The sequence below is a fragment of the Perognathus longimembris genome, chromosome 20 (genome assembly GCF_023159225.1).
Source record: "Perognathus longimembris pacificus isolate PPM17 chromosome 20, ASM2315922v1, whole genome shotgun sequence".
NCBI lineage: Eukaryota > Metazoa > Chordata > Mammalia > Rodentia > Heteromyidae > Perognathus > Perognathus longimembris.
In genome coordinates this window covers 38850979-38877205 of record NC_063180.1, presented here as the reverse complement: position 1 = coordinate 38877205, position 26227 = coordinate 38850979, and the positions used below count along the sequence as shown (strand labels likewise).

Genomic DNA, 26227 nt, shown 5'->3' with positions numbered 1-26227 from the left:
GTTCTACCATATAGAAATAAGGGGAAGATTCAGTTGAGAAGATGAGGCAGGAACAGGTGGACATAAAGCAATAGTACAGAGCGGCAGCCTAAAAGACGTTCCCACAGATGATCAATGTTAAATGAACAGAACATAGTACATGCTCTGGCAATGCAGGGCAGCCCTTATTTGTTGTCTGCTGGTGAATGATGAAGGCTTCATTGAACTGTCCACAGAACAAGCTCACTTTCCTAATACCACGTGCCTGCCAAAAATCTTTTCCCTAGTGTCTTAAAATATAAAAAGCATACTATCTCAGACAGAAATATTCTTTATCTTTTGTACAGTCATGGGCAAAATGTGGGAGAAAGCAGAGGCAGTGGGAATATAAGAAAAGAGTATAGCTGCATAAAGTAATCCAATTCATTCATAATATAACAGAGAAAAACAATTACACCACTAACTGGTTTTAGGGCGTGGGAATTTGTTTCTCTGACTTGCATGTTTTTAAACAGAGGGCTAAGTCATGTACCTACCAAAGCTTTATGACTTTGTGAGTAAAAAAAAAAAAAAGTTCTAGAATATGCTTTTATTAGAAGTAAAAGTTTTTGTGTAAAACAAGATAGGAGCAGAGTATGTGTCATATGTCATACCCTAGCTACTCAAGAAATAGAGGCAGGAAGATTTCAAGTGCAAGACCAGCTTAGGCAACACAACATCCTGTCTCAGAAAAACTAAAACACTAGTTGATGGCGCACACCTGTAATCTTAGCTACTCATAAGGCTAAGATTTGAGGGTAACAGTTTGAAAACAGCCTGGGCAGAAAAATCCATAAGACTTTTATAGCTCTAGTCAGCTAGTGAAAAGCTGGAATTGTAGGTGGATCTCAGGTGATGGAGCACCAGCCTTGAGCAGAAAAGTCAGTTGAGAACATGAGGCCTTAAGTTCAAGTACTGGCACCAATCCCACCCCAGCCCCCCTTCCCCCAAAGAAAACAACCAAGTGTAAGAAAAGCACAGAGATTCCTTTTAGTTGTGTGAGGTGGCCCCCACACCTGGAGTTACAGCTACTTGGGAGGCTGAGGCAGGAAGATCACTTGAACCCAGGACAGGAGCTCAAAGCTGACCTGAGCAACATAGAAGCTTTGAATCAGCTAGGTTTTCTTTGGAAAACACTTTGACTTTATAAGTTGTTGTTTAATGTAATGATCAACCGTCTATTTGGAGTTCTGTGAACCACTGAATAAATGCAAAATACTGTAGGTTTATTTTTTTTGTTTGACATTCTCAGACTACCTGATTTACAAAGATTTAGGTAAATGTTGCTCTAAAACCAGTTAGTGGTGTAATTGGTTTTCTCTCAGTTACATTATGAAAGAATTAGATTACTTTATGCAGCTATACTCCTTTCTGTTTATTCCCCTTCTACTTGGGCTGTCAGAGGAAAATAATGTTCAGTAAAGGGCCATACAAAGAAGAAGAGTTTGAGAATGCAGACTTGGGTATCTTAGCTCAACAACTTTGAGCAATTTCCTTTTGAACTTTTGTCTGCACCTGAAGTGCAAAAAAGTGTTTTTTTTTAATAATAAAAATAAAATTTAAGCCAGCCACCTGTGGCTCATGCCTGTAATTCTAGCCACTCATGAGTCTGAGATCTAAGGATCACAGTTTAAAGCCAACACAGACTGGAAAGTCTGTGAAATTCTTATCTCCAATTAACCAGCAAAAAAACAGAAGTTGAGCTGTGGCTGAAGTGGTAGAGTGCTAGCCTTGATTGAAAAAGCTAAGGGACTGTACCTAGGCCCTAAGTTCAACCCTCAGTCCTGGCACAAAACAAACAAAAAAACCTTTTTTAATGGTATTTTTAATGATGTATTTATTTATTTTTAAAATCTAATGATAGGTAAATGGACAGATAATAAACTTAAATATATGCCTTTTGTCTCCAAGTTTGTTTCAAGTTGAGGCATGCATTCTAGGAATGAATCCAGTTCTAATTAAAGAAGAGGTTGTCCTTCCCCAGACTGTCATTTTTGTCTGGAATCTAATCATTCTTGGTGGCTTCCAGACCATAGCACGTAGGAAACTGGGTTTTGTTTGTAAATGTGGCAGAGCTAGAGGTTTGCGTGTTTTCTGAGTGTGAGCTTTGCCCTAGCCAGTCTTGTGGGTGCCAGAGTTGGTCCAATTTTTTTGCTGCCTGAAAAATTCTTAGAAAGTAAGAATAGGGGCTGGGGATATAGCCTAGTGGCAAGAGCGCTTGCCTCGTATACATGAAGCCCTGGGTTCGATTCCCCAGCACCACATATACAGAAAATGGCCAGAAGTGGTGCTGTGATTCAAGTGGCAGAGTACTAGCCTTGAGCAAAAAAAAAAAGTAAGAATAATTCTACATGAAAGTCTTTCAAAACCTCTTGGGAATGGAAGCTAGGAATTCGGACATAGGGTTTTTAAACAGTGTGTAAGAGAAAGTAGAGCCGGGACCCTGGCTTTCTCTCTCCTCTCACAGTATTACTTCCGCAGCAACAGCGTGCCGTTCACAGGCATAGTCGTGCATGTGCTTCTGTCTCTGTGCCCACACCTGATGGGCCACATGAAAATAGATCATGTGCCCACTTATTACTTACCTGACTCCGTCATTGAACTGAGTTTCACTGTCACAGTATATTCCTATCTGCTGTAACTGTAGATCCGATCAGCCATACTTGTGCTTTGTTGGGTTTTGCTGTGAAGATAAACTTACATTCTTTTTTACTTGGTAAAGACATGTTCCATCCTGTGTCCATTTCTTTTGTATAAACAAGGCCTGTGACTCCTTTTAATTATCTTAGAGAAGGGAGCAACTAGTCTTACTGACTGGGAGCATATTCATGAATATGTTAGTAAGTAATGTTCTTGAGTAGTATTTGTGATGCAGCCACTACCTGACACAGTAGCCACCAGAAAGCTCTCAAGTGACACTTGAGGAAGTAGACAGATGGGAGGCTTCAGATTTGACCCAGTCCATGCAGAGGGCTTTTCCTGTTCTCATTCTCTACTTTTAATCTGCCTCCCTCATTCACTGTAACATCTCACAATTCCCTTTCTTGCTCTGGCTTTTTTTTTCTTTCTCCTGTTTTCCCGCTTACAATTAACTTACTGTATCTTCTTGCTCATCTTCTTCAATGTAGGGTATTCTTAATGAAGGCACAGATTTGTTGTGTCTGTTTTGTTCATTGCATCTCCAGGACCTAAAACATAGTAGGTGCTCAGTGAAAATTGGCTGGCTGGCTAGCTGAAAAACATGGCTTGAAGGAACTGAATTTAATAATAGAAGTTGAATGAAGCCTTATGTGCTACTTCTCATCCAAGCAGCCATTCTGTGAGTGATTAGAACATAGCTACTAAAGTACAGTTATCTAAAGAGGTACTGTAGCAGGGTGGTCAGTGTCTGGAGAGAACAGAGGGATTCTGTAATGAATGGCCTGCATTGGCTCCATCTGGGAAGGCTCGGGAAAAGAGTAGTATTGAAGGAAAACCTGGTGGCTGGGAGGGGTGGAAGTATTTACCAGGCAGTAAGCATGGCAGAGGCCATGCCCCAGGGCCAGGCAGACAAACAGTGTATGAAAGTGTTTTCCTCTGCTGACCACCCAGATGGCTGAGGGAACAGTGGAAAGGTGAGAGACGTCTGGTGACGACAGCCAGCCTTGTGGAAAATCAACAATTAGGAGATTTAATTTATTGCGGGTGTGCAAATGCCTGGGAACCACAGCCGATTGCCAAGACAGCAAAATTATTAGCCAAAATTACATCATTAGAAGGTAATGCTTAGGGGCTGGGGATATAGCCTAGTGGCAAGAGTGCCTGCCTCGGATACACGAGGCCCTAGGTTCGATTCCCCAGCACCACATATACAGAAAACGGCCAGAAGCGGCGCTGTGGCTCAAGTGGCAGAGTGCTAGCCTTGAGCGGGAAGAAGCCAGGGACAGTGCTCAGGCCCTGAGTCCAAGGCCCAGGACTGGCCAAAAAAAAAAAAAAAAGAAGGTAATGCTTAGGTGCTGTGGATTTCTAGAATGCAGGGAAACTCATAGAGGTGTCATACGTGAGTGTTGCTTAAAGATGTAGCTATGGTAATTTAGCAAAGTGGGACAGACAGGCATAGAAATTGCCAGAAAAAAAATGCAGCAAAGCTTATAAAGCAAATATGGTACCCAAAAGACTAGAAAGTGACGGGTGGAGACCTACATAACAAACCTCTCCTAAGTTCTCTAAGTGGGATCTTCATAGAAATCTCTGGCTGGCATTGAGAAATCAAAAATATATAAAATTTAGGAAGCTTTGTTCTCTCCTTTGGTAAAAACCAGTGATAAATTCTGTCCCCTCAATTGTATATTTTTGATTTAGTGAGATAGGAAATGCTGTTCTGTAGAAGACTTTAAAATATAGTTTAAGCAGCAAGCTGACTTGTACTTACTGATGAGTGGAACCCACACTGATTCAAGCCAGACACTACTAATTTGACAGGAACTAACAATTAACTTTCCTTGCTTGCTCACTGTCAACAGTATATCATTCTGGCTCAGTGCTTTACCTTCTACCTGACATATAATCTTTTTGCATAAGGTCATCTGCTATTCTTGACCTATGTGTGTCTTAGGTTTCTCCTTCCTCTTTGTTCATTCAGGACATTCTTCCAGGCTAGTCCAAGATTTTAGGCACAGAACACCATCATTCATTCTGTGCTGTAGCAGTTGATCACAGCCATAGTTCCATGTATGGAGCTTCTCTGCAGGCTAAGATTGGTAATGCATACAGCAGCCTAGTTACAACCTCATTTTGCGTGCAAGGAGATGGAGGCTGGGCATGAGGAATTGGGTGTAGGAATACTCAAAAGATCTGGTTCGAAATCCTGATCCCTTTAATGTATGGCCAATACTTTTCCAGTCTCAACCCATTTTACTTCAAATGTTTTTTGATGAACTTCTCTGGATTATCCATGTATTTTGGGGTTCCTTGCTAACTTTAATTTTTTTTTATGATTGTTGCCTCTATATTAAGTTTAGATTTTTAAAAATCCATAATGTGTAAACATTTGATTTTTTTTGTGCCTTACACTAAGCCTTTATAGTCGACTAAGATGGAAACTTTGTTTTTGGCATGGATATGTGATCTCTGCCTTTTTGGAGAATGCTTCATTAGCTTTCAAGTCTCATTTATTGCAATGAAATTATTTTCCAGTTGAAATTCAGCTCAGCAAATGCATATTGAGTACTTCTGGCATACTCACTAAGGATTAGACTCACTAAGGATTAGGGGCACAACAGTGAGTGAGGCACTTGATCTTGAAGGGTACAACACATTTCAGGTCACCAGGAAAACATGAAGGGTATCTGTGACCCCTGCCCCTCAGCAACCCCACCCACCAAGGCCTTAATGTACATTTCATTTAATTAAGTGTGTTAAATTCCAATTCTAAATGTAGAATTTTTCCTAGGTATGCCTTGCAATAGCTCATTATTCCCAGCCAACAGACCTCCAGCTACTCTTTGCATTTGAATATGTTGGGAAAAAATACCACAATTCAGGTAAATATGAAAATATTAAATATTGTGACTAATTTTTACATGTGTCAATTTTATTCCTATGTTTCTCAAGAAGTCTCCAAGTCATGAGCTGTAGTGATTGTAGAGTTATCTTCATAACCGTTAAGGAAGTACACTATTTTCCTCAAGCCACATGTCAGATTCTCTTGAAAAGTGACCAGGAGGAACTTATAAGCATCTCTAAATTGTCAAATCTCTAAATTGTCTCACCACTGGCTTGTTTTTGTGATCAGTTTTTCCCCTAACCCTTTTTAATTGGTAGTTTCAGTTAATTTTTTTAGGAAAACGAAAAGATAGTTGAAAAGCCTTAACCTTACTGGCAAGGCATGATTTCATGCAAACATTGAAATGGTTGGAAACTTTTATTGGACTTCATTAAGACTGCCAAAATATTCTCTCTCCATATGACTGACAAGACTGGAATTGAGTGCTTACCCAGAGAACCAGTATGTTCTAGGCAGTTTTGTGACAATCACACATACCTATGTCAACACCAAGGAAAATTCTAGAGTTGATGTAAAATTTTGTTTCATACATTCTATTTATATATATATATATATATACATATATATAATAAGGCATTTTAAAAGTGATAAAGTAATAGGGAACAAGAGACTGTCTCCTGTTAGCTCCTGGGAGGGTAGTAACTGCACCTTTGTGAACTGCCTGCAACCACAGGTCTTCTCCCAATCAAGGAAAATAAGTCTGTCAGTAATTAGGATGGAACATCTATTCACCCCAGTGTGGGCCAGGGCTTATAGATTATTAATTGCACTACAGATTTGTATTTGTTGCCTTTAATCAGATGGTATAATTGAAGAATATTCCAGTACCACCATATTGTAAATACATTAAAAATGCAGTGTCATTGCACAGTCTCCACAAAGGCATGAGGCATGAGTATATTTTCAGTACTTTAAAAGGTCCTCGTCAACACTGTGGAGCTGATAAGTGGAGATAATGCCTGCAGAGCAGCTTGTATCTTGTTCACTACAGAATTTGGCTAGTGGAAGGGATTGTTGCTTATATTTTCTTAGCAAAATGTACATCATAATGGGCTTGAGCAATGTTATTCTTTCCAATTGATTCCTTATTATAAAGTAAATTCACTTACTATCTGAAGGTGAAACATTGTAGAAATTCCACTCTGTCCATTAAGTAAATAGACCTTTGGATTATCTTTCATTAGGCTTTAGAATAGGTCATCAAGGCTCTTCAGTAAGGTGCACCCCAGAGTCCTACAAGTGTTTGAAGAGGTTCACGTGTTTGTTTTAGGAGTCAGTCTTCCATCCTGCTTCAGTTTGCTTGTGCTGCAAACCCATTCTTCACGCTGCCTTTTGCTAGCAGAGTGACATAGTCCTATGTATAGGTCTATAGCTTCTGCAAAATTATAATGGCCTGGGCTTAGCAAATGCAGTCAGCTTCATTGTCCAGGCAGTAGTAACCTGATGCCTGCTGATGTTGCATTCGTTGTTTTTCTTCATCCATTCCTTGTGGGCATCTCTGGTTTGTAAAACTTTAGTTTATCAATCCTGAACTTTTCTGCTACTAGGTTTTTCTATCCATTCCTCTTCATTCTTGATATAACTTGGTGATAGAATTTGATGATTGATACTTAAACTCACCCGAAACCTTTTTGTACATTCCATCCTTCCAATTCTCCTTCAACAAGTACTCCATGAACATATCTCTGGCCAAAGTTTTGTTCAGTTTCTTCAGAGGGTAACATCCTTCAATATCCTTCCGTGCTGTTACAGAAACATAAACTCCATCTTTAAGATCAAAAGGAGCCCGAAATTTCCACACACTGCAGTCAGAATTAACTCACTTGTGAGTGACAGATGCCCAATAATCCACTCTTGAACTTCTGGATGGCACCTTGATTCACTGGCTGGATTAAAGAACTCCTTTTTGCAGGCAGGTAGGTGAACAAAGCCATTTCCACAAATAAGATGCAAAGTCAGAGAATGTCCCCTTGACCCACTAGGAAAGACTCTCCTAGCTGGCCGTAGGCATCCTGCATTATACGAGAAGAGTCCATCCCCCACGGCTCCCTCTCACCCCGTACTCTGGGAGCATCCTGAGGGGCAGCAGAGGATGTGACTCCCACAGGCTGTACAGCACCATGCGCACACCACAGCAGGTGCCTGCTACAATGCGAACAGCGGCTGTGTTCTCTTTTGCCCACGAAGAAACCACTCAGCTTTCTGTGTTCATCAGTGAGGTGGTGATCATGGGCAAACAAAGGAAAAAGTACAGACACACCTTTGTTAGGAAATTGGTAAGATGTCAGATTATACTTCTGGACTAAGAAATTGAAAACTTGATGAAGTCATGCACAGGCCCAGTGTCAGCAACCCCACATCATGGCAGACCTATGCTTGCCAATGCTGCGGTGTGCTCTGAAGCCATTGTTTTGCTTTTCATTAGAAAATGCACATTTTTTTTCAGTGAGCTTCTCAATTTTATCCTTTCTAGTTACATAGGTTTTCGTGTAGGACTTTCTTTTAGTATTTATTTGAAAAACCAGGGAGTGTCAGAATTTTTAAAGTTCATCACTTGTCAGTTTTTAAGATTGTTCTGTAGATATCCAAGATGGTGATTGATCCTCCCAGGTCTTGAATATTAGTGGTTTCTCACCCACCATAAGCATCAGAATCACCGGAGTAACCTTTCAGAAGACAGCCATGGCTCTACCACCAGAGCTCAAAGTCAGAATCTCTCAGTAAAAAAACACTTTGTTTACTCACTTTTTAAAGTTACTGTTACCACCATTCTTTGTGATTTCTCATTTCTCCCCTATCATCCCAGTGGTGGGCATTCTCTTCATATGCTGACCCCCTTTAGTACCTCTGTTGTTGCTTGAGGCCATCCTAGATATCCTAAAAGATTAGTAAGTGGCAACTAGTATATTCTCAGCAGTCTAGGATTAGCCTTATAAAGTACACAGAAGATGGCGGGGTATAAAAAAGCGCATAGTGGTGGTGTCTAGTGGCACTTCCTCTGAAGCAGAGTTATACAACCTCAGTCCGGCAGCCAGCAGGGAGCTAGATCTCCCAAGATCACTTTTCCAGTTGGTTGCTGAGACTGTGTAGTGGCCCACAGGTAAAAAGCATGCCACTTCAGACCTCTAGGGCTTTCTGGAAAGCATTACAGTTTCCTGCTATAAAGTCAAATTGACTATCTGTTTCTTACTCTGTAATGAATGCATTGAAAAAAAGGTAAGGCATATGAAAGACTTAGTTCCGGTTATTTAGATATGTATATGTTTTAAACAAGAGAAACCTCTAAAACAACAAACAACACAGGACTGATCCTATAGATGCTCTCATTTGATGTTCAGAAAACATTGTCCTTAAATAAATCTTGAATGTAATTTTGGCCAGAGAAATTATCTCATATATAGTAGTAGCACATGCTTAGTGTCCATTATTGAAGTCTATAACTCAAAATACTGAAAAGCATTTCATTTTAGATGCTGAGCCAACGTTTCCAGTGTGACCCTTAGGCTTCTGTGTCGGTGGTCTTGTGTGGCCCCGGGCCTGTGGCACAGTGCTGTGGTTCTGTCCCCAACAGTGGCACTGCTCACAGACATTTGTTTTGTGCTTGGTTTTAATAATGATGCTGTACACTCTTCATCACATTCAAATTCCCTTTTATTCCAAATTTGCAGAACATTTTTTTTGTTTTGTTTTGTTTCTAATCACAAGCAGGTGTTGGGCTCTAAGCAAATGTTTCTCTATACTTCCTGAGCTGGTCATATGGGACTTTCCCCTTTCATACAGTCACGTGATGAGTGACTTAGATTTTCTACCATTGAACAACTTTCTCTGTTTAAGTGCAGGTTTTGTGTTCTGAAGAAGTCGTAACTTCTGAGTCCCTTCAGCACCCTTTCTAGTTGTGTTTCCCAGAGGAAGGTGGGACGTGACGAGATAGGCCTGTTAGTATTTACGTTTTTAACAAATTATATTCAACTCACACTCCCTAGGTAATTCAATGGCATATAAATGATACAGATCAGCATTTCTAATATGTACAGAAGACATTCAGGATCTAGAGTAGCACTGTCCAAGAGGGACATCCATTTGTGCTTTTGTAGTGTGGTTACCGCGGCTGAGGCACAGCATTTTGATTTTCAAGTTCATTGAAATGGGCACTGTGACTAACTAGGAGCTCCATTCTTGCGTGGCCCAGGTCTGGAACCTCAGTCTCATTTCATCTTCCAGCCTCCCTTCCACCACTTCCTGCATACTGATTTAATTCCTCAATATTTTACCTCATCTTCTGCTTTTAGTGTTCTTTGCCCCAAATGCCTTTCTCCTCCTCACCAGCCAGCTGCCAACTTTTGACACCTTAGAGCTCTGTTCCGATGTGGTCAAATCATGGCCTCTCTTCAGGCCTAGCCTCCCCCAGCAAGACCATAGCTTCTGCTTTTGTGTCTCTGCTGTACTCAGTCATGCAGGGGGCCTTTCCTCCTGACTGCCTTGCTAGCATGTTCAAAATAAGAGGTAAAAGCTTACTCCTCTTTCTACTGTCAGCTCTTAGCACAACAGAGGCGTCCAGAAAACATCTATCCTGTACCAGGAGGCAACATGCGCTGACAATGGGAATGGCATTCTGGGGCAGTCGAGCATTTTGTGTGGCTACAGGGAACAGTGACAACTGAGAATTAAAAAAGAAAAAGTAAAAAGCCACAGCTAATTGGAGTGGTCTTGGCCAAGGGAAACCACTTAGGTTGGTTTGGTTCCATTGGAAAGTGCTTATGATTGGAAGTTGGGGCAAGATCCAGTGTCATGAAATCCCAGCATGGCTGTGCGAGCTGCAGACGGGGCCGAGCGTTGCGTAGCAGCTCACCGGGAATTTCTATCTGGATCGCCTCGCTGGGCCTGGAGGGGCTGTGCCATCTGTCACCCAGGGCAAGGCTGGCTAACAGTGAGGGCACTGCTTTTTGTCTGGGCACATTGCACATCGTCTAGGCCGCAGGGAGGAGAACCTGCATCAGAGCCGGTATGTGACAGGAGTGTGGAAAGAGCAGAGTGTGCTCCACAGACAGTGCTCAACTGCAGTACTCCTCTCTCAGAGAAGCCTCCATGCTCAAGGTTCAAGTCTCGGCCCATCCTATGGAAATTCCTCTGGGGAGCCCACGATGTTAGCTCTCCCAGAGCAGACACAACCGTGTCAGCTTCTCAAAGGCAAATGGAGGAAAAGAAGCAGGAGATGAGAAGTTGTTGTTGGAAAATGAGTTTTGGAGGGCTTGAGAATAGAGGTAATTGTAGATGAACTCATTTTTGTAGCAAAACATGGAGAAAATAAGTAAATGACTTGGATTTAAGTGTACAGCTTGGACAGACAGATGAGTGAGGGCTGGGAATTGCATCTGTTAATAGTAGGGATAGGAAGTCATTTTTTGATGAGACAATAAATGAAGAGGAATTATGGGTAGCAAGCATTTTCAAAATATAAAGTATTGGTTAGAAAAAGATGAAGGAAAATGTGTGGCACAATCATCAGAAGGGACTAGTATGATCAAATGAAAGCCTTTTCAAAATCAGGCTACACATGGAGGCACACACCTGTAATCCCAGCACTTGGGAGGCTGAGGCAGAAGAATTAGATATTCCAGGCCAGCCCAGACTACATAGTGAGAACCCGTCTCCAAACACACTGAAACCTATTTTTTTTTTTAAATCAAGTTGACCATATAAGTTTGAAGGCAGAGGAACTAAAGTCATAAAAAGTGGAGTGGGAGACGCCTGGGTAGGAGCAAGACTAAATGAGTTAATTTTAGATGGAGAGGGAAAGGCAGCTCTTGGAGTGGTATGACAGGTGAAGCAGGAAGGGGATCCCATCAGGGTGTGTGTGTGTGTGTGTGTGTGTGTGTGTGTGTGTGTGTGTGTGACACAAGCTTGGAAAGAGCAGAAAAAGACTGCCCCAGGGTTTCAGTAAAATCGATTGCTCTTCCTGCAGCTAACAAAATGAATGGCGTGCCCTCGGCAGGAGGAGGAGGAGGAAGGAGCACTGCTGGCGGTGGCAGCAACCAGAAAACGCCACTGTTTGAAACATACTCAGACTGGGACAGAGAAATCAAGAGGACTGGTGCTTCAGGGTGGCGCGTGTGTTCCATTAACGAGGGCTACATGATATCCACTTGGTAAGTCTCCTCCTAACAGTCAGGTATGTCCCTGGAGGTGGCTTTGTCTGTGAAGAATAATCCTATCCACTGTCATGAATAGCTTTCAGGTTATGGCTCACAAAAATTTGTTCTAAGTGATGTTTCAGTTGATTTTTTTTTAATTTGAAATGGTAAAGGATTTAAACATAAATGCACTATCAAAGACATTGGCAGTGGTTTTGCTACTGTTGTCAGTCTAGCTGGTGTTGCTTTGCAGTCTGTGTTGTAACTTTGCGGGGGAGGAAGGTGGTATTTGAACTCAGGGATCTGGCTCTCAGCTTGTTTGCTTGCTCATTTCAGTCCTCAGATCTCAGCCTCCTAAATAGCTAGGATTATAGTCCCTTGTAGTCAACCCAGCCAAGGGTACCCTTTTATAATATGGTTTAAGCTGCCAAAAATTGTTTTCACTGGTAGTAAGGATAATTGTGTTCTAAAGCCCCACAGGAGGAAAAGCCCAAGAGGCTCCATCTCCAGTTGACTATCACAATACCAGATTGGAGGTATGGCTCAAGTGGTAGAACACCAGTCATGAGCCAGAAATCCAACCAAGTACAAGGCCCTGAGTTCAAGCCTTGGTGCCAGCCCTTCCTGTCCCCCACCCCCCACCCCCAACCAAGAGCTAAAACTTCTTGCAAGTTTTTTGGGGTTTTATGTTGCTTTGCTTGCCTGGCCTCTCCTTATCCTTAGCATGTCAAGAGAATAGACGTGAACGTGTTTTCCAGAGACTGTGTACATGTTTGATTAATAGTCATTCTAAAATATTTTAAATATATTTTGTATTTTTCTCATGCTAAATATTTAATTGTGTGAGGACTGACCCATCACCTGTGTAGACTGAGATGTCTCAGTGCTCCTGGGAGCCTTGGGTGTGGCCACTGAAGGAAGTGTACATGAGGTGGGGATGAGGTGGGGATACGTGTGTTTAGATGGGTATACAGAGTGCACTGCTCCTGCCTCGAGCACAGGACTCACATGTGATTGATTCTCCCTTTCAGCCTTCCGGAATACTTTGTAGTGCCGAGTTCTTTAGCAGACCAGGACCTGAAGATCTTCTCGCACTCTTTTGTTGGAAGGAGGATGCCAGTAAGTGATTTTTTTCCTGTTAGATACGATGAGTGCCAGCCTCCACCGTTTCTACCCAGTGAAGTAATCAGCATTCTGCCTGTCTCCTAGCTCTGGTGCTGGAGTCACTCCAATGGCAGTGCTCTTGTGCGAATGGCCCTGATCAAAGACATGCTGCAGCAGAGGAAAATCGACCAGAGGTAAGCAAGAAATGGTGTTTGTCAGTTGCACTTGCTGTCATAAATAAATTCAGTACCAATTGGAAAGAGCACCACAGGTTCCATACAAGAATTGCCATTTAAAAAGAACACTAGTCTACTAAAATTAGCTTTGTTCCACCCTTGTAGGCCTTACAGTGCTGATATCTTACAGTAACATTGTTTTTAAATGCAGTGATTTCCAGTGGGAACATTTCAGGATCAATTAAACTCTCCTTGCAGTTCCGTGTGTCTTATTAGGTCTAGGAAGTCACAGTTGCTGGGGAAGTTTGGCGGCATCTGCTAAAGCCACCAGTCACTTCCCTGTCACTGAAGTATGAGGTCTCTCAGTTGTCCTCGTTGCAGTAGGCTCACTGTTGGTCCCCGTCACTGAAAGCCCTCTGTGTCTTCAGCTGCTGCTGTTACTCTCCGGCACCGTCCCCTCTGCATGCTTGTCCTCTTTTCTCTGAGCATCCTGAGACATCCAGTGCCTTGTCCTCCTCCCATTCTGTACTCCTTTCCTAAAGCTACTGAGGTCTGTGGCCTGAGTGATCAACACATTGATATCGCTGATGTAATTGGACACGTTCCATGTGGCAGTGTCCAAGGCCATTAAACTCCCGCTTTGCTTTCCTCTAGCCCTTGTTTCGGGTTGGTTGACATGTGGGCTGCAGTTGGTTCACAGCCTCTCTTCCTCACTCGTCTGTCAGCCCCATGAGGTGATGATGACTGTCCTGTGCACTGTTACATACTTAGCCCTGGGAAATATGCTAGTTACAAAATACTTGTTGACTAAGCAAGGAAAAATGAACCATTTTAGAGACTCAGCCCATTTTTGCAACAGCTAGATTTTAGGTTTTTCCCACACTACATAACTAAGAATATCCCATTTCCTAAAGCAAGTCACTGCAAAGGGACCTTCGCTCGACCCTTCAGTTCTCTATTAAAGAGAGTGATTACAATTTGTACAAGCCCATGTTTTAATATTGTCATAATCACAGTAGATTGATTTTAATTTCATCCCAATTACACTAGATTTTACTGTCCTGTAAATGGCCAGCTTTGTTTTCCTGAACGCTTGCCAATTAAGTGTTCAAGAATTTTGCCATTAAAGGCAAGGGCACACTGCACCTTGTGTTTGGTGGGTTGTATGCATGCTTGCATATATGTTTGGTTTTTGAGGTGCTAGGTCTTAAACCCAGGGCCTCACACATGCTAGGTAAGAGCTCTAAATCTGCGTTCATCTCTGGATCTTTGCCCTGGGCTTTTTAGCTGTCCTATTCTTAAAGATTGCTTTTGCTACTGAGTCTCTTCTTCACACCTTTTCCCCTGGGTTATGTCACATCGCCCACAGGGTCTTGAGCTACCTGAGTGACCGTGCTTGTTTTCACAATGGGCCTCTGTACTAGTTGTCGTGCCAGTGCCCTTGTCCCTCTGACTCTTGGGTCAGTCTTCCTTGACTCTTAGTTTCAGTATTGTCTTACAGGAGACTCCTTTCTGATATGCAACCTAAAGTAGCCTACTGTACTTTATTGCATCCTCTAAAATGTTCTTTACACCCCCTTATAGCCTCATCATTTACCCCACCCCACCACCCAGGAAATACCTTCCTCGAAGGAAGAGCTCTAGTGTATCTTATTCATCTCTCTCCTTGGTTTTCAGAGCAGTGCTATGGGTTTATAGTAAGTGTTTGGTTAAACGTACATCGAAGAAACGAATGAAGAGTAACTCTAGGATTTTTGTCTTTATCAGGATTTGTAATGCAATAACTAAAAGTCATCCACAGAGAAGTGATGTTTACAAATCAGATTTGGACAAGACCTTGCCCAATATCCAAGAAATACAGGCGGCGTTTGTAAAACTTAAGCAACTCTGTGTTAATGGTAATCATTATCTTTCTTGTATGCAAACTATCAGGAAAAGTGATGTTCAGTAAAAACACAGTATTTAAGGAGAGACTTACTAAAATAATTGTTCGATTTACATGTTATTTTACAAGAATGTCAACTGTAGAAAGTTTAAACTACTTTTTTATTTTGAAGAGAAACAAAATGATCTTACTAAATCTCCAATTTGTGAAAGGTATTTTAGAATTTTTTTTTTTTTTTTTTTTTTTTTTTGGCCAGTCCTGGGCCTTGGACTCAGGGCCTGAGCACTGTCCCTGGCTTCTTTTTGCTCAAGGCTAGCACTCTGCCACTTGAGCCACAGCGCCACTTCTGGCCATTTTCTGTATATGTGGTGCTGGGGAATCGAACCCAGGGCCTCATGTATATGAGGCAGGCACTCTTGCCACTAGGCCATATCCCCAGCCCCCTAGAATAATTTTATTAAAGTATTTGCTAACAAGACAAACGTACTGATTTTAACACATACAGTTAGATGAGATCGGTGACCCAGCAAGGATCTCACACAGAGCCCTGTGGTATGGGCGCCATCACGCTTCTAATCTCTGAGCAAAGTCAGATGGCTGCACTCCTCTGGGAAGGACGTCACATGACAACATGTTTGGCATAAAGCGAGGCCTGGTCTTGTGACAGGTCTTGAGCAATGAGTAGGCGCTGGCCTGGAAGGAGCTTTGCAGGGGTGGGGCAGGGTATTTGCAAAACACAGTGCCTGGGTGAGGCAGTGAAGGTGGTGGCCACTATTCCTCCTCCTGTGCCCAGCCCCCAGGGATCCCTACCCCAGGAGGTGGCCCAGAGCCGGGAGAAGGCTGTGAGGAGGCACTGGGAGTGGGCCTTCAGCCCCTGTTGGCACAGGTTTTGGGGGTTAGGTGCCCAGGCATGGGCTGACTAGGAAGCCAGGAGCTAGGACCGAGAAGAGAAGAGGGCACAAGGGCGGTGCTGGGGTTTGCTCTGTCAGAGGGTGGTAGCCTGGTGCGGTGGTAAATGCTTATAATCCTAGCACCGGACAGGCTGAGACAAGATCACTCAGGGATTTGAACCAGCATGGGTACAATGGCTAGATACTGTCTCAAAAGAAAACAATTAGAATTACAACATACTTTCTTAGCTGTTTGCTATAGTTATGAAGGTAAAGATGTACATTACTGCCTCAAAGCCAACTTTTAAATGTCTTAACTCTGATATTGATCCTTATACAGTAAAGATCAAAAGCCTGAAAATGCATTCATGTGCATGCATATATTCAATTTACCCTATGTATTACAGAGCCTTTTGAAGAAACTGAAGAGAAGTGGCTATCTTCCCTGGAAAGTACTCGCTGGTTAGAATATGTCAGGTTTGTCATTCTCTTCCCCTCCTTTTTTTTCTTGAACTTTTATTTTGAAATAAGTATAGGCTCATAGGAAATGCAAAAATAATAGAGAGCCGTGGTATCTTCATCTGCTGTCCCCCAGGGGAACCGTAGTAGAGCATCACACCTATAAACCAACGCAGTACTGTCTGTAGCTCTCACTGATTTATCCGTGTGCTCCTGTGTGTACACACGCATGTGTATGCAATGGCGAGTAGATTTACAGGTCTCCTACCATAGTGTAGATATGTAACTGTGCCACCTCCACCAGGCCGGCTGCACACCCCACTTCATCCCACACTTCGGGCAGCCCTTCCTCCATCCGCCACCTCTATAGTTTTATCATTTCATAGACAGTACATAAATCCATCGCTTCCTTTTTATAAAGGCTTAAGGAATTCCTTGATACAGAAACTGGGGTAGGAGGATGGCTCAGCTAAGTGTGGGCCTCCAAGTTCGGATTCCCACACCACAAAACAACGGTCACCAAATATGCTGTGTTTTGAAGAACCATGTAAATACCAAGGTTGAGAATATAAATGCATATAGTGAGCAATAAGTTTTTCTTGATTTTTAAAGGCAATTTTTTAACAGGTTTTTCCCCTCTCCAGGGTCTTCCTTAAACATTCAGCAGAACTTGTGTACATGCTTGAAAGTAAACATCTCTCCGTGGTCCTACAAGGTAATTAAAATAATTCCTAAAACATGACCACCATGCCAGGCCACATGTATCCTTCTTAGCTATCTTTACCTACTACAGTTCTGTCAAATGCACTAGCACTTTTCACATCCTCAGAGTAAAACAGCGATGTAAGCCAGGCACTGGTGGCTCTTGCATGTAATCCAAGCTACTTAGGAGTCTGAGATCTAAGGATTGAGTTTAGAAGCCAACCCAGGCAGACAAATATAAGAGATTATTGTCTTCAATTAACCAGCAAAAATCTGGAAGTAGAGGTTTGAGTCAAGGGCAGAATGCCAGCTATAATTGGAAAAGCAGAGTAAGAGCAGCATGAAGCCAGTATTCAAGTCCCAGTACTGGCCTCATACAGTGCTGTAAAGACTGTAGGTCGAAGAATAGGAAGGAGTCCCATTTCTACCCTTAATAAATCTTTCCTCTTTCATGGGACGGGGAGGTTGTGTCCTTTACTGAGTTCATACCTAATAATTTTGCCAGCCACTCTCCTTAATCTTGGTGTCTTCCTAATTCCTACAGATCTGTTTTAGCTTTAATGCTTTCTGATTTATGCTGAACAGTTGGGGGTCAAGAATTCACTAAACAGGGCTGGGGATATAGCCTAGTGGCAAGATTGCCTGCCTCGGATACACGAGGCCCTAGGTTCGATTCCCCAGCACCACATATACAGAAAACGGCCAGAAGCGGCGCTGTGGCTCAAGTGGCAGAGTGCTAGCCTTGAGCGGGAAGAAGCCAGGGACAGTGCTCAGGCCCTGAGTCCAAGGCCCAGGACTGGCCAAAAAAAAAAAAAAGAATTCACTAAACAGAATAGACAGTGATATTACATTGGGCTAATATTTGAAAAAATAAACTGCAATGTAAAAATTTTCTAGTTAAGCAAGGAATAATGATACAGTAAATAATTTTAGTGCTGATAGAATTTCTCAGTTTACAGATTAAGTTCGGCGGAGCTCACACTATCATTTTCACGGTGCATAGCGTGTAAATACAGAATGAAAGTATTCTTACCATCAGACTCACTTTATGAGGCACCAATACTCAAAATCTGGGTGTTAACTAATTTCTAGCTGTTTGCAGTTGGGGTTAACTCACAAATTCATGTAAACTGACAGGCATTCTCTTCTCCAGAGAGTGTGCTTATCTCATTAGAAAAACCTCCTAGCCCCAACTTCTCCATGAATTTGCAATATGAAACATTTAAGAAGCACTGAGCCAGTGTTGCTGACATGCTTAGTTTTTTTTGTAATGCATGTGCATGTGTGCATGTGCACATGTGCATGTGCGGGTTGACAGAATTTAAGACCTTAAGCCTGCTAGGCAGGTGCTCTCCATAAAGACCGCACCTCCCTCCCTTTTCTGTATTGGTTATTTTCAAGGTTGGTCTCTTGTTTTACCCAGGCCAGCCTGGCTGCCATTCTCGTACTGAGTTTCCCTGTATCTCTGGGGAAGGTAGGCTTACACCACTGCACCCAGCCATCAGTTGAGATGGAATCTTGAGAACTTGTATGCGCTCAGTCCTCTGATCTCTGCCTCCTAAGAAAGCTAGCTTTCAGTCCTGAGCTGCCACAGTTTATTAAGGTGTAATTTACATACCCTTAAATTCACCCATCAACTTAAATGTGCAATTTAGTTTTAGTAAATACACAGCCTAGTTTTAGAAAATCTTGAAGACAGTTTACAATACTGAATTACCTAGTTTACTTCTCCTTTGCTCCCTTTCTTGTATGATTTTCTTTCCATTTTATTGACAGAGGAAGAGGGAAGAGACTTGAGCTGTCTGGTAGCTTCTCTGGTTCAAGTAATGATGGATCCTTATTTCCGGACAATTACTGGATTTCAGAGTCTGGTACAGAAGGAATGGGTCATGGCGGGATACCAGTTCCTAGACAGATGCAACCACTTAAAGAGATCAGAGAAAGAGGTAACCAGTCTTCTTGCCTTACTACCCATGCTCCGTATAACACTTTGTGTTAGTGTGGAAGTAGCTAAGGGACTTTCAAAAACATGGCATTCAGTATACATCTTAGTTTCTTTACTCAAACTAGTGGACTAGAACCCACACTGAAGACCTCACAAAGGAATCTCACATTTCCTTAAATGGGACATGTGGGGTGAGTGGAGAGGAGCACCTCTGTAACAGCTTTGGAGACAGCGGCTGCCCGGATCCATCCAGAAGACTCTGGTGCTTCTAGGACCTTGTGGGAGAGCACAACAAGAGCTGTCGGCAGATCCTGCTGCCCCTGGGCTCTGTCACATTGGCTGTTTTCTGAACTTTCAGTATCTTTGGGGTTGCCCAGCCTATGGGATCAGCCAGAAGTTAACAGTTTGGTTGAGCACTGTGTTTTATGTTCTGAAAAGCTATTTTCAGGATATGCTTCAGTAAATATTTGCTCTTCCCTATTTGTATAGGGCAGTGCACTAATCAGCTACTTGCTTGGCCACTTTTTTTCATGCCTACTAGGTAAAAAAAGTTGGGTGGTTAATTCTGATTGTGCATGCCTCTTAGGTTTGCCATATATATGTTTAATCTGTCAGCATTTAGGAGCCAAGTGCTTTAGACTTGGACATTTAGTATCAATAACATATTTAAAACTGAAGTATAGACAGACACACAGGGGCAGCATTAAATAACCCCTGCCTGTCTGTGTTGCCAGTCTCCCTTGTTTCTGCTCTTCTTGGATGCCACGTGGCAGCTCTTAGAGCAGCACCCAGCCGCCTTCGAGTTCTCCGAGACCTACCTGGCTGTGCTGTATGACAGCACCTGGATCCCACTGTTCGGCACCTTCCTGTTCAACTGCCCTCACCAGCGGGTGAAGCAGAGCACAGTAAGTGACAGCCTGCAGCCGGCAAGGCTGCAGAATTAACTGCATAGAGAGAAGGCTAGCCAAGTCATTACTGTACTTCTCAGGAGGCTAAGATCTGAGGATCGTGGTTCAAAGCCAGCCCAGGCACAAAAGTCCCTGAGATTCTTATCTCTAATGAACTCAGAAAAGGAAGTGGTGCTGTGGCTCAAGTGGTACAGCACTAGCCCTGAGCACAGAGAGGCTCAGGGATAGCACCCAGGCCCCGAGTTTCAAGCCCCAGGTCCTAAAAAAAAACCAAAAACCATTTCAAGCTATAGTTTCTGTGTATCATTTTAAAGAGCCCCACCCCCAGACTTTAGCTTATGTTTATTCTTTTTTTTTTTTTTTTGGCCAGTCCTGGGCCTTGGACTCAGGGCTTGAGCACTGTCCCTGGCTTCTTCCGGCTCAAGGCTAGCACTCTGCCACCTGAGTCACAGCGCCCCTTCTGGCCGTTTTCCATATATGTGGTGCTGGGGAATCGAACCGAGAGCTTCATGTGTAGGAGGCAAGCATTCTTGCCACTAGGCCATATTCCCAGCCCCAGCTTATGTTTATTAATGTGTACAATAAATGTTTTTTTTTAATGAATACTACTCTAACTACCTTAAGTGTTGTGCTTTTGGATTTATATTCATATATTTGAGTTGTTGGTTAATTAAGAAAATACTTGAGGATATTTATTTCAGTGGAGTATTTATTCCAGTGGATCAGTGGAATAAAATTGTTGAAAGCAAGTTTATTTTTGTTCGAGTTGTGGAGAAGTTGATAGGCAAAGGTAGACAAGGTATGACACTGAAATCCTCTGCAGGCACCTCCCCCCCACACACACACACACTGTGTATTCTCAGAGTCGCCTCTGTCACATGGGTCGGTTTCTGGTGACGATCCTTTTGCCTACAGGAAGAGCCCCTTTGTGTGTGCCAACTTTCTACACCTTGAGTTCCGTCTCACCTGAGTGAGCTAACTTATGTGGGAAAGAGCACGGAACTGCTGCCATGACCATGGAGAGAGCCAGAGGCCCCCGTGCCAGCTCGCTGGAGATTTTCCTAGGACATTGTTGCCTTGGCATTGTGGTGTAAGCAGGGACCTTGAGTTTTGAACAATGCTAGGCGTCAGTCTTCCCGGGACTAAGTCTGGAGCCCAGGTTCTTCCTCTGTACGGTGGATCCACCCATCCACAGTCTTGCCTTTGGTTTCCCTGTGCAAGATGCAGTTATAAAATAAACTAGGGGGGCTGGGGATATAGCCTAGCGGCAAGAGTGCCTGCCTCGGTTACATGAGGCCCTAGGTTCGATTCCCCAGCACCACATATACAGAAAACGGCCAGAAGCGGCGCTGTGGCTCAAGTGGCAGAGTGCTAGCCTTGAGCGGGAAGAAGCCAGGGACAGTGCTCAGGCCCTGAGTCCAAGGCCCAGGACTGGCAAAAAACAAACAAACAAACAATAAAATAAACTAGGTAGCACTAAGCAGCTTATTCTGGATGTGTTCAGCCATGGCAGCAGGGAGAGCATTCTAAAGGGACCTGGGTATGGTGATGAAGGCAGAAACAGAGTCACAAGGGAGATGGGGCAGCCCTTATCTCAGCTTGGAGACCAGCTGCAGAAGGCAGGGGGCTGCTTCTCCTGAGTGAGCTGGGGCCCAAAGGACTACCCCCCATCCCGGAGAGCTCTTTAAGGCTGGATAGCTTGGGAAGGACATCCTTCTACACTTTGTTCTAGGCTTCTCTCGCTAAATACAGAACGGAGTCCCAGAGGTTTCTGAGGCCTTGTTCCTAAAATACATAGTCTCCAGCCACTCGCTTTCATTCTCGCACACAGCCGCCGTCTTCGTGCCCTGCTTTTTGACTAGTTCACCCTCTCTGGCTTTGCCTCTCCTAGCACTCTCCACCCTGCCCCTCCAGCGCCCCCTGCCTGTGCTGGTGCACCCCTGCACACGCACACAGTGCCCTTAGGGGCCTCAGCCTTGGGGTTCGCATGATGGGGAGGTGTATCAGGTGGCTTCCGAGAGACACCCTCTACCTAATAAGCCTCGCCTAGCTTAGCTCGATAGGCCAGGACATGCTAACAAATAGAGTTCCACTCAGGAGAAGGGCAAAACTCGTGACAAGCGTTTCAGCCGCCTTCCCTGTTTCACGTCCTAGTGCATCTTTTCATATTTAGCTGTCTCAAAAGTTTTCCTGACAAACACAAACATGGACCCCTCCCTTCCTCCCTCCCTGTGCACCTCGATCCTCAGCTCTCAGCCTCCTGAACAGCCACAATTAGAGGTGTGAGCCACGGGCACCCGGCAAGCTTTTCCTTATTTGAAATAGAAAATTGTGTAGAACCTCAGTGCCTGTGCCACTACAGAGCATACTCATTTCTCAGCGACTCCAAGTCACTATAGATGGAAATACACATGGCTGTCACTCGGCCATGGTGGCGACTACATTTTTTTCCAAATAACACTTTTTCTAATTTCCAAACAAATCCTTGACTGTTAAACTAGCGAATTTGGAAATGATTAGAACAGAAAATGAGTCAATTCGTTTTCACCATCTGGAGACTCAATCTTTGGGGATACTTCCTGCAAGGATTTGCTCTGCTGTCCCTCACCGGAGATGACACTAGGGTCCATGTCACTAGGCTGACCGCTTAGTTCCGGGTGGTCTGGGAGCTGCCACCCAGAGGACGGCCCTGTCTGTCCCCACCTGCCACAGGGAGGGTAGGCGGCTCATGCACCGTGATGGCATCTGCACAGAGTGGGGGCATCGGCGTTTCCCCTCTCCTCCTCCCACGGTCACGGCCCGAGACAGATGCAGCACGCAGCTTTTAACACGTGTTCAAATGTTTTTTTTTTGTTTTGTTTTGCAGGAATTTGCTATAAGCAAAAATATCCAACTAGGGGATGAAAAGGGCTTAAAGTTCCCCTCGGTGTGGGACTGGTCTCTGCAGTTCACAGCAAGGGACCGCACCCTGTTCCACAACCCCTTCTACATCGGCAAGAGCGCGCCCTGTGTGCACAACAGCTCCGGGAAAGCTTCCAAGCGGACAAAGGTGAACAGTGCGGGACGCGGGGGCGTCGCAGGGATGCCCGGTGCGGGCCTCCTGAGTTCAAGGGCTAGGCAATCCCTGAGAGTTGGCAGATTGTGGCTCTGGGCCTAAAAGCCATCTGCTCTGCTCATGTCTCTTTCTAGAATTAAGAATCTTTTAAAATCTCTAAAAGAGAAAAGAAAAAAGAAATCTTGATTTTATTTTTCCTAGCCCAGACTTTAAAATGTCCGTGTGCTGTGTTCTCCTCCATGAGTGGGTGAAGCGTTCGGGTCAGCCCCCGCCAGTGAGTCCCCGGGAGGGAGGCAGTGCCCGCGCTAGTTGAGAGGCAGCATTTGGAGTTTTGTTGTTGTTAGTTTTTAATGTGCTAGTCCTGGGCTTGAACTCAGGGGTCCTGGGCGCACTGTCCCTTTGTTACTCAAGGCTGGTGCTCTACCACATGAGCCACAGCACCACATCCACTTCCTTTTTTTTTTTTTTTGGAGATGATTCTCACAGACTTTGCTGCGTAGGCTGGCTTTGAACCGTGATTCTCACATCTCAGCCTCCTCAGTAGCTAGGATTGAGCCTCTAGCAGCCTAGCTTCCATGACTGTTTTTTAAAAAGGGATGTTCTCTTCTGTGCAGAAAAGCTACAGCTCCACGTTGAGAGGAATGCCATCGTCCTTAAAGAACGGCGTCATCAGTGACCACGAACTGCTTCCCAGGAGAAACTCGCTCATATTAAAACTCAAGCCAGACCCGCTTCACCACCCCGACGGCCAGCATGGTGAGATAGAGCAGTATTTCCGAGAGTGGTTTTCCAAACCAGTCGACCTGCACGGCACTATTCTGCCACGTGTCTCTGGAACCCACATAAAGCTGTGGAAACTGTGCTACTTCCGCTGGGTGCCCGAAGCACAGATCTCCCTCGGGGGCTCCATCATGGCCTTCCACAAACTCTCCCTCCTGGCCGATGAGGTGGACATGCTCAGTCGCATGCTGCGGCAGCAGCGCGGCGGCCCGCTGGAAGCCTGCTACGCGGAGCTGGAGCAGAGCAGGATGTACTTCCGGGCTCGGAGCCCGCACGACGCCTCGGCCACGCCGGACTTCCTCTCCTCGTCCTTCCCATTTTCTCCCGTGGGGAACCTGTGCAGGCGAAGCATCTTAGGAACACCGTTGAGCAAATTTTTAAGTGGGGCCAAAATATGGTTATCTACTGAGACGCTAGCAAATGAAGACTGAATTGTCCCGTTCTTCCTGAACATTTTGAGGGAAGCCTCAGGTCAGTGTTTCCCTCCCGATCAGAATTGCTAACATAGGCATTTAAGACAGATTATTTTATACCTAAGAATAATAGTCGAAATTTGCACTAATCCTGAAAACCATGTTGGGTCCTGTTCCCACAGTTCTTGCCCAGAAAAGTAAGTTCTGTTTTTAATGTCTTTTTCCTGTCATTACCAGTCTGGCTTATTTTGGGATGATCTACAGACACACATTCCCCCTTTCTTATAACTGTGATCAGAATGATCAGGTAATTTGTATCTGTTTTTCCTGCTTCGTACTAAACGTTACCCAATACCCAGCCAGATGAACAACCCTGGAAAGGAGATGCGGGAAGCTAAGGAAGCCGCATCCAGTGCATCAACAGGGATGTGAGCAGATGACGCTGGGTCGTCCTGTGTCCTCCCGCTCTGTGATCCCCGCATGAACTCACCTGACCAGGGTCCAGTCTTGGGGGATTTATCATTTTAGATCTCTCCTTTGGGGCCTTAGAGCACTGTGATTTGGAGTCAAGAGTTTGCTTCTAGCGCCATAGGACTGCCTTTACAGTGATACTGTAACACACTGAATCATACTACCGCTTTAAAGCGTGCGCTGTAGGTGGTGTGATTCGACTTACAAGTGCCTTTGACATTAAGCTATGAATCAGAAAAACAGAAGTTAATTTGTTAACCTTCATGCATTACAATCCCACCATATACTGGAAATTTGGTTTTCATACTAAGCTTCTTACCACGAGCCCTAGGTATCCCCATACCCTTCTGGGGTCCTCTCCCAAGCTGCCACCTGGGCAGCCAAGGGAACCCCCCTCCTCATGGCAAGACCCCAGAGCTGTGGGGGCTTTCTGGGACTTCCTGCACATTTCCATGTATTAATACTGCCATTATCAGAAACCACAAAAGTGCCACTCCCTTCCTGACTTGACAGCAGTACCAAGAGGAGACGTTTGTTTCACTCTTGAGATCCTCAGTTTCCCACTGTGATAGGAGCCTGGCCAAGACTTCAGGGTCAGCGCTTAAGACCAGCCCCATGGTAACAGCACCACCTAGCCCCACCCGACCCCCTGACCCCGGCTTAAATGGGGTGAATCTCACATTTGACTTTCTTAAATTGCCCTCTTTCAAGATTTAAACAAATTTTATGGTCAGGTGTCTACTTAACCTATTTCCTTTTCTCAAGCAAGGTAGTTGCTTTTTCAGTCTGTTTACCTGCCTGTGTGCTGACTAGCTGATTCTCCGTTAATCACCTGCCTTTTAAAACCTAGTTGATGTCTCTAATGAGGTTGCTATCAAATGTCTTAGGAGATTCATCTTAGGGATAAACCCAGCGTTTTTGCCAAGTTGTTGCCTGCAAAATAAGGGCTACTTCCAGCTAATACAAATAGCACTATTGCCATGATATATTTTATAGACCCCCAATTAAGAGGCCAGCCCTGAACCTCTCAAAACACACCATTCTGGGTGTGCTAATAGTTCTTCCTTTTTATTAAGCTGCTTTTTAAAAAAAAATTTAAAATTTTCTAAATTCATTTTTGATTGAGCATTTCTTCCCTTACCATTTATTTCAACCGCTGTAGCAATTTTTGTTGTTGGTACTATTAATGCTATTTTAAAATAGAAAATGGGCATATTTTTGTATGGTAAGTTCAGTTAAGATGTTTTTATTATTTTTGCTGGATAATTGTTCTATCATGATTATTGTGCCACACCTCAGCGTGCATAATATGAAAAACAATAACAGCCTTAAGTGGGCCGTGGTGACGGCGGTCAGGCGTGGCCGGAGCGGCGGAGCACAGAGCTCTGCGCTGGCGGCCACACTTTCCAGTGTTCAGCGACTACCACGTGCGTTATTCTATGATGGGAACCAATCTTAAAACCAAAAATGTCTAACTTTATTTAAGTAAGAGTTTGTACTAACAGAGCGTGAAAACTGTTCGACACTACCCTTCAACAAAACCTTCTTGCCATAGCAGCAACCTTGTTGTTAAAACTTGATTCTATGACAAAACTAAAACTGTTGTGCCTAGAACTGGCGAGCGGAGCGGCACAAGCGGGAGGGTGAGAGGTCGTGTTCAACACAGTGGATGTGGAGGGCACTGACTGCTAAATAAAACTTCCAGAAAAGCAATCTGTTGTGATCAATCTGGGTGCACGAGCAAG

General features: G+C 44.0%; 1 protein-coding gene across 2 annotated transcripts in view; it reads left to right on the top strand.

Moving 5' to 3' along the window:
- Window positions 1-26190, top strand: part of Mtmr10 (myotubularin related protein 10) — a 44512-nt gene extending 18322 nt beyond the window's left edge. For both annotated transcript variants that reach the window (XM_048368631.1, XM_048368632.1), the window contains 11 exons: window positions 5450-5540; window positions 11526-11709; window positions 12726-12813; window positions 12904-12992; window positions 14742-14872; window positions 16157-16226; window positions 16853-16923; window positions 18687-18856; window positions 19590-19760; window positions 22630-22812; window positions 23433-26190. In XM_048368631.1, the coding sequence (XP_048224588.1) occupies window positions 5450-5540; window positions 11526-11709; window positions 12726-12813; window positions 12904-12992; window positions 14742-14872; window positions 16157-16226; window positions 16853-16923; window positions 18687-18856; window positions 19590-19760; window positions 22630-22812; window positions 23433-24029 (1845 nt within the window). In that variant the 3' untranslated portion in view covers window positions 24030-26190. The remainder of the gene's footprint in view (window positions 1-5449; window positions 5541-11525; window positions 11710-12725; window positions 12814-12903; window positions 12993-14741; window positions 14873-16156; window positions 16227-16852; window positions 16924-18686; window positions 18857-19589; window positions 19761-22629; window positions 22813-23432) is intronic.
- The last annotated feature ends 37 nt before the right edge of the window (window positions 26191-26227 follow it).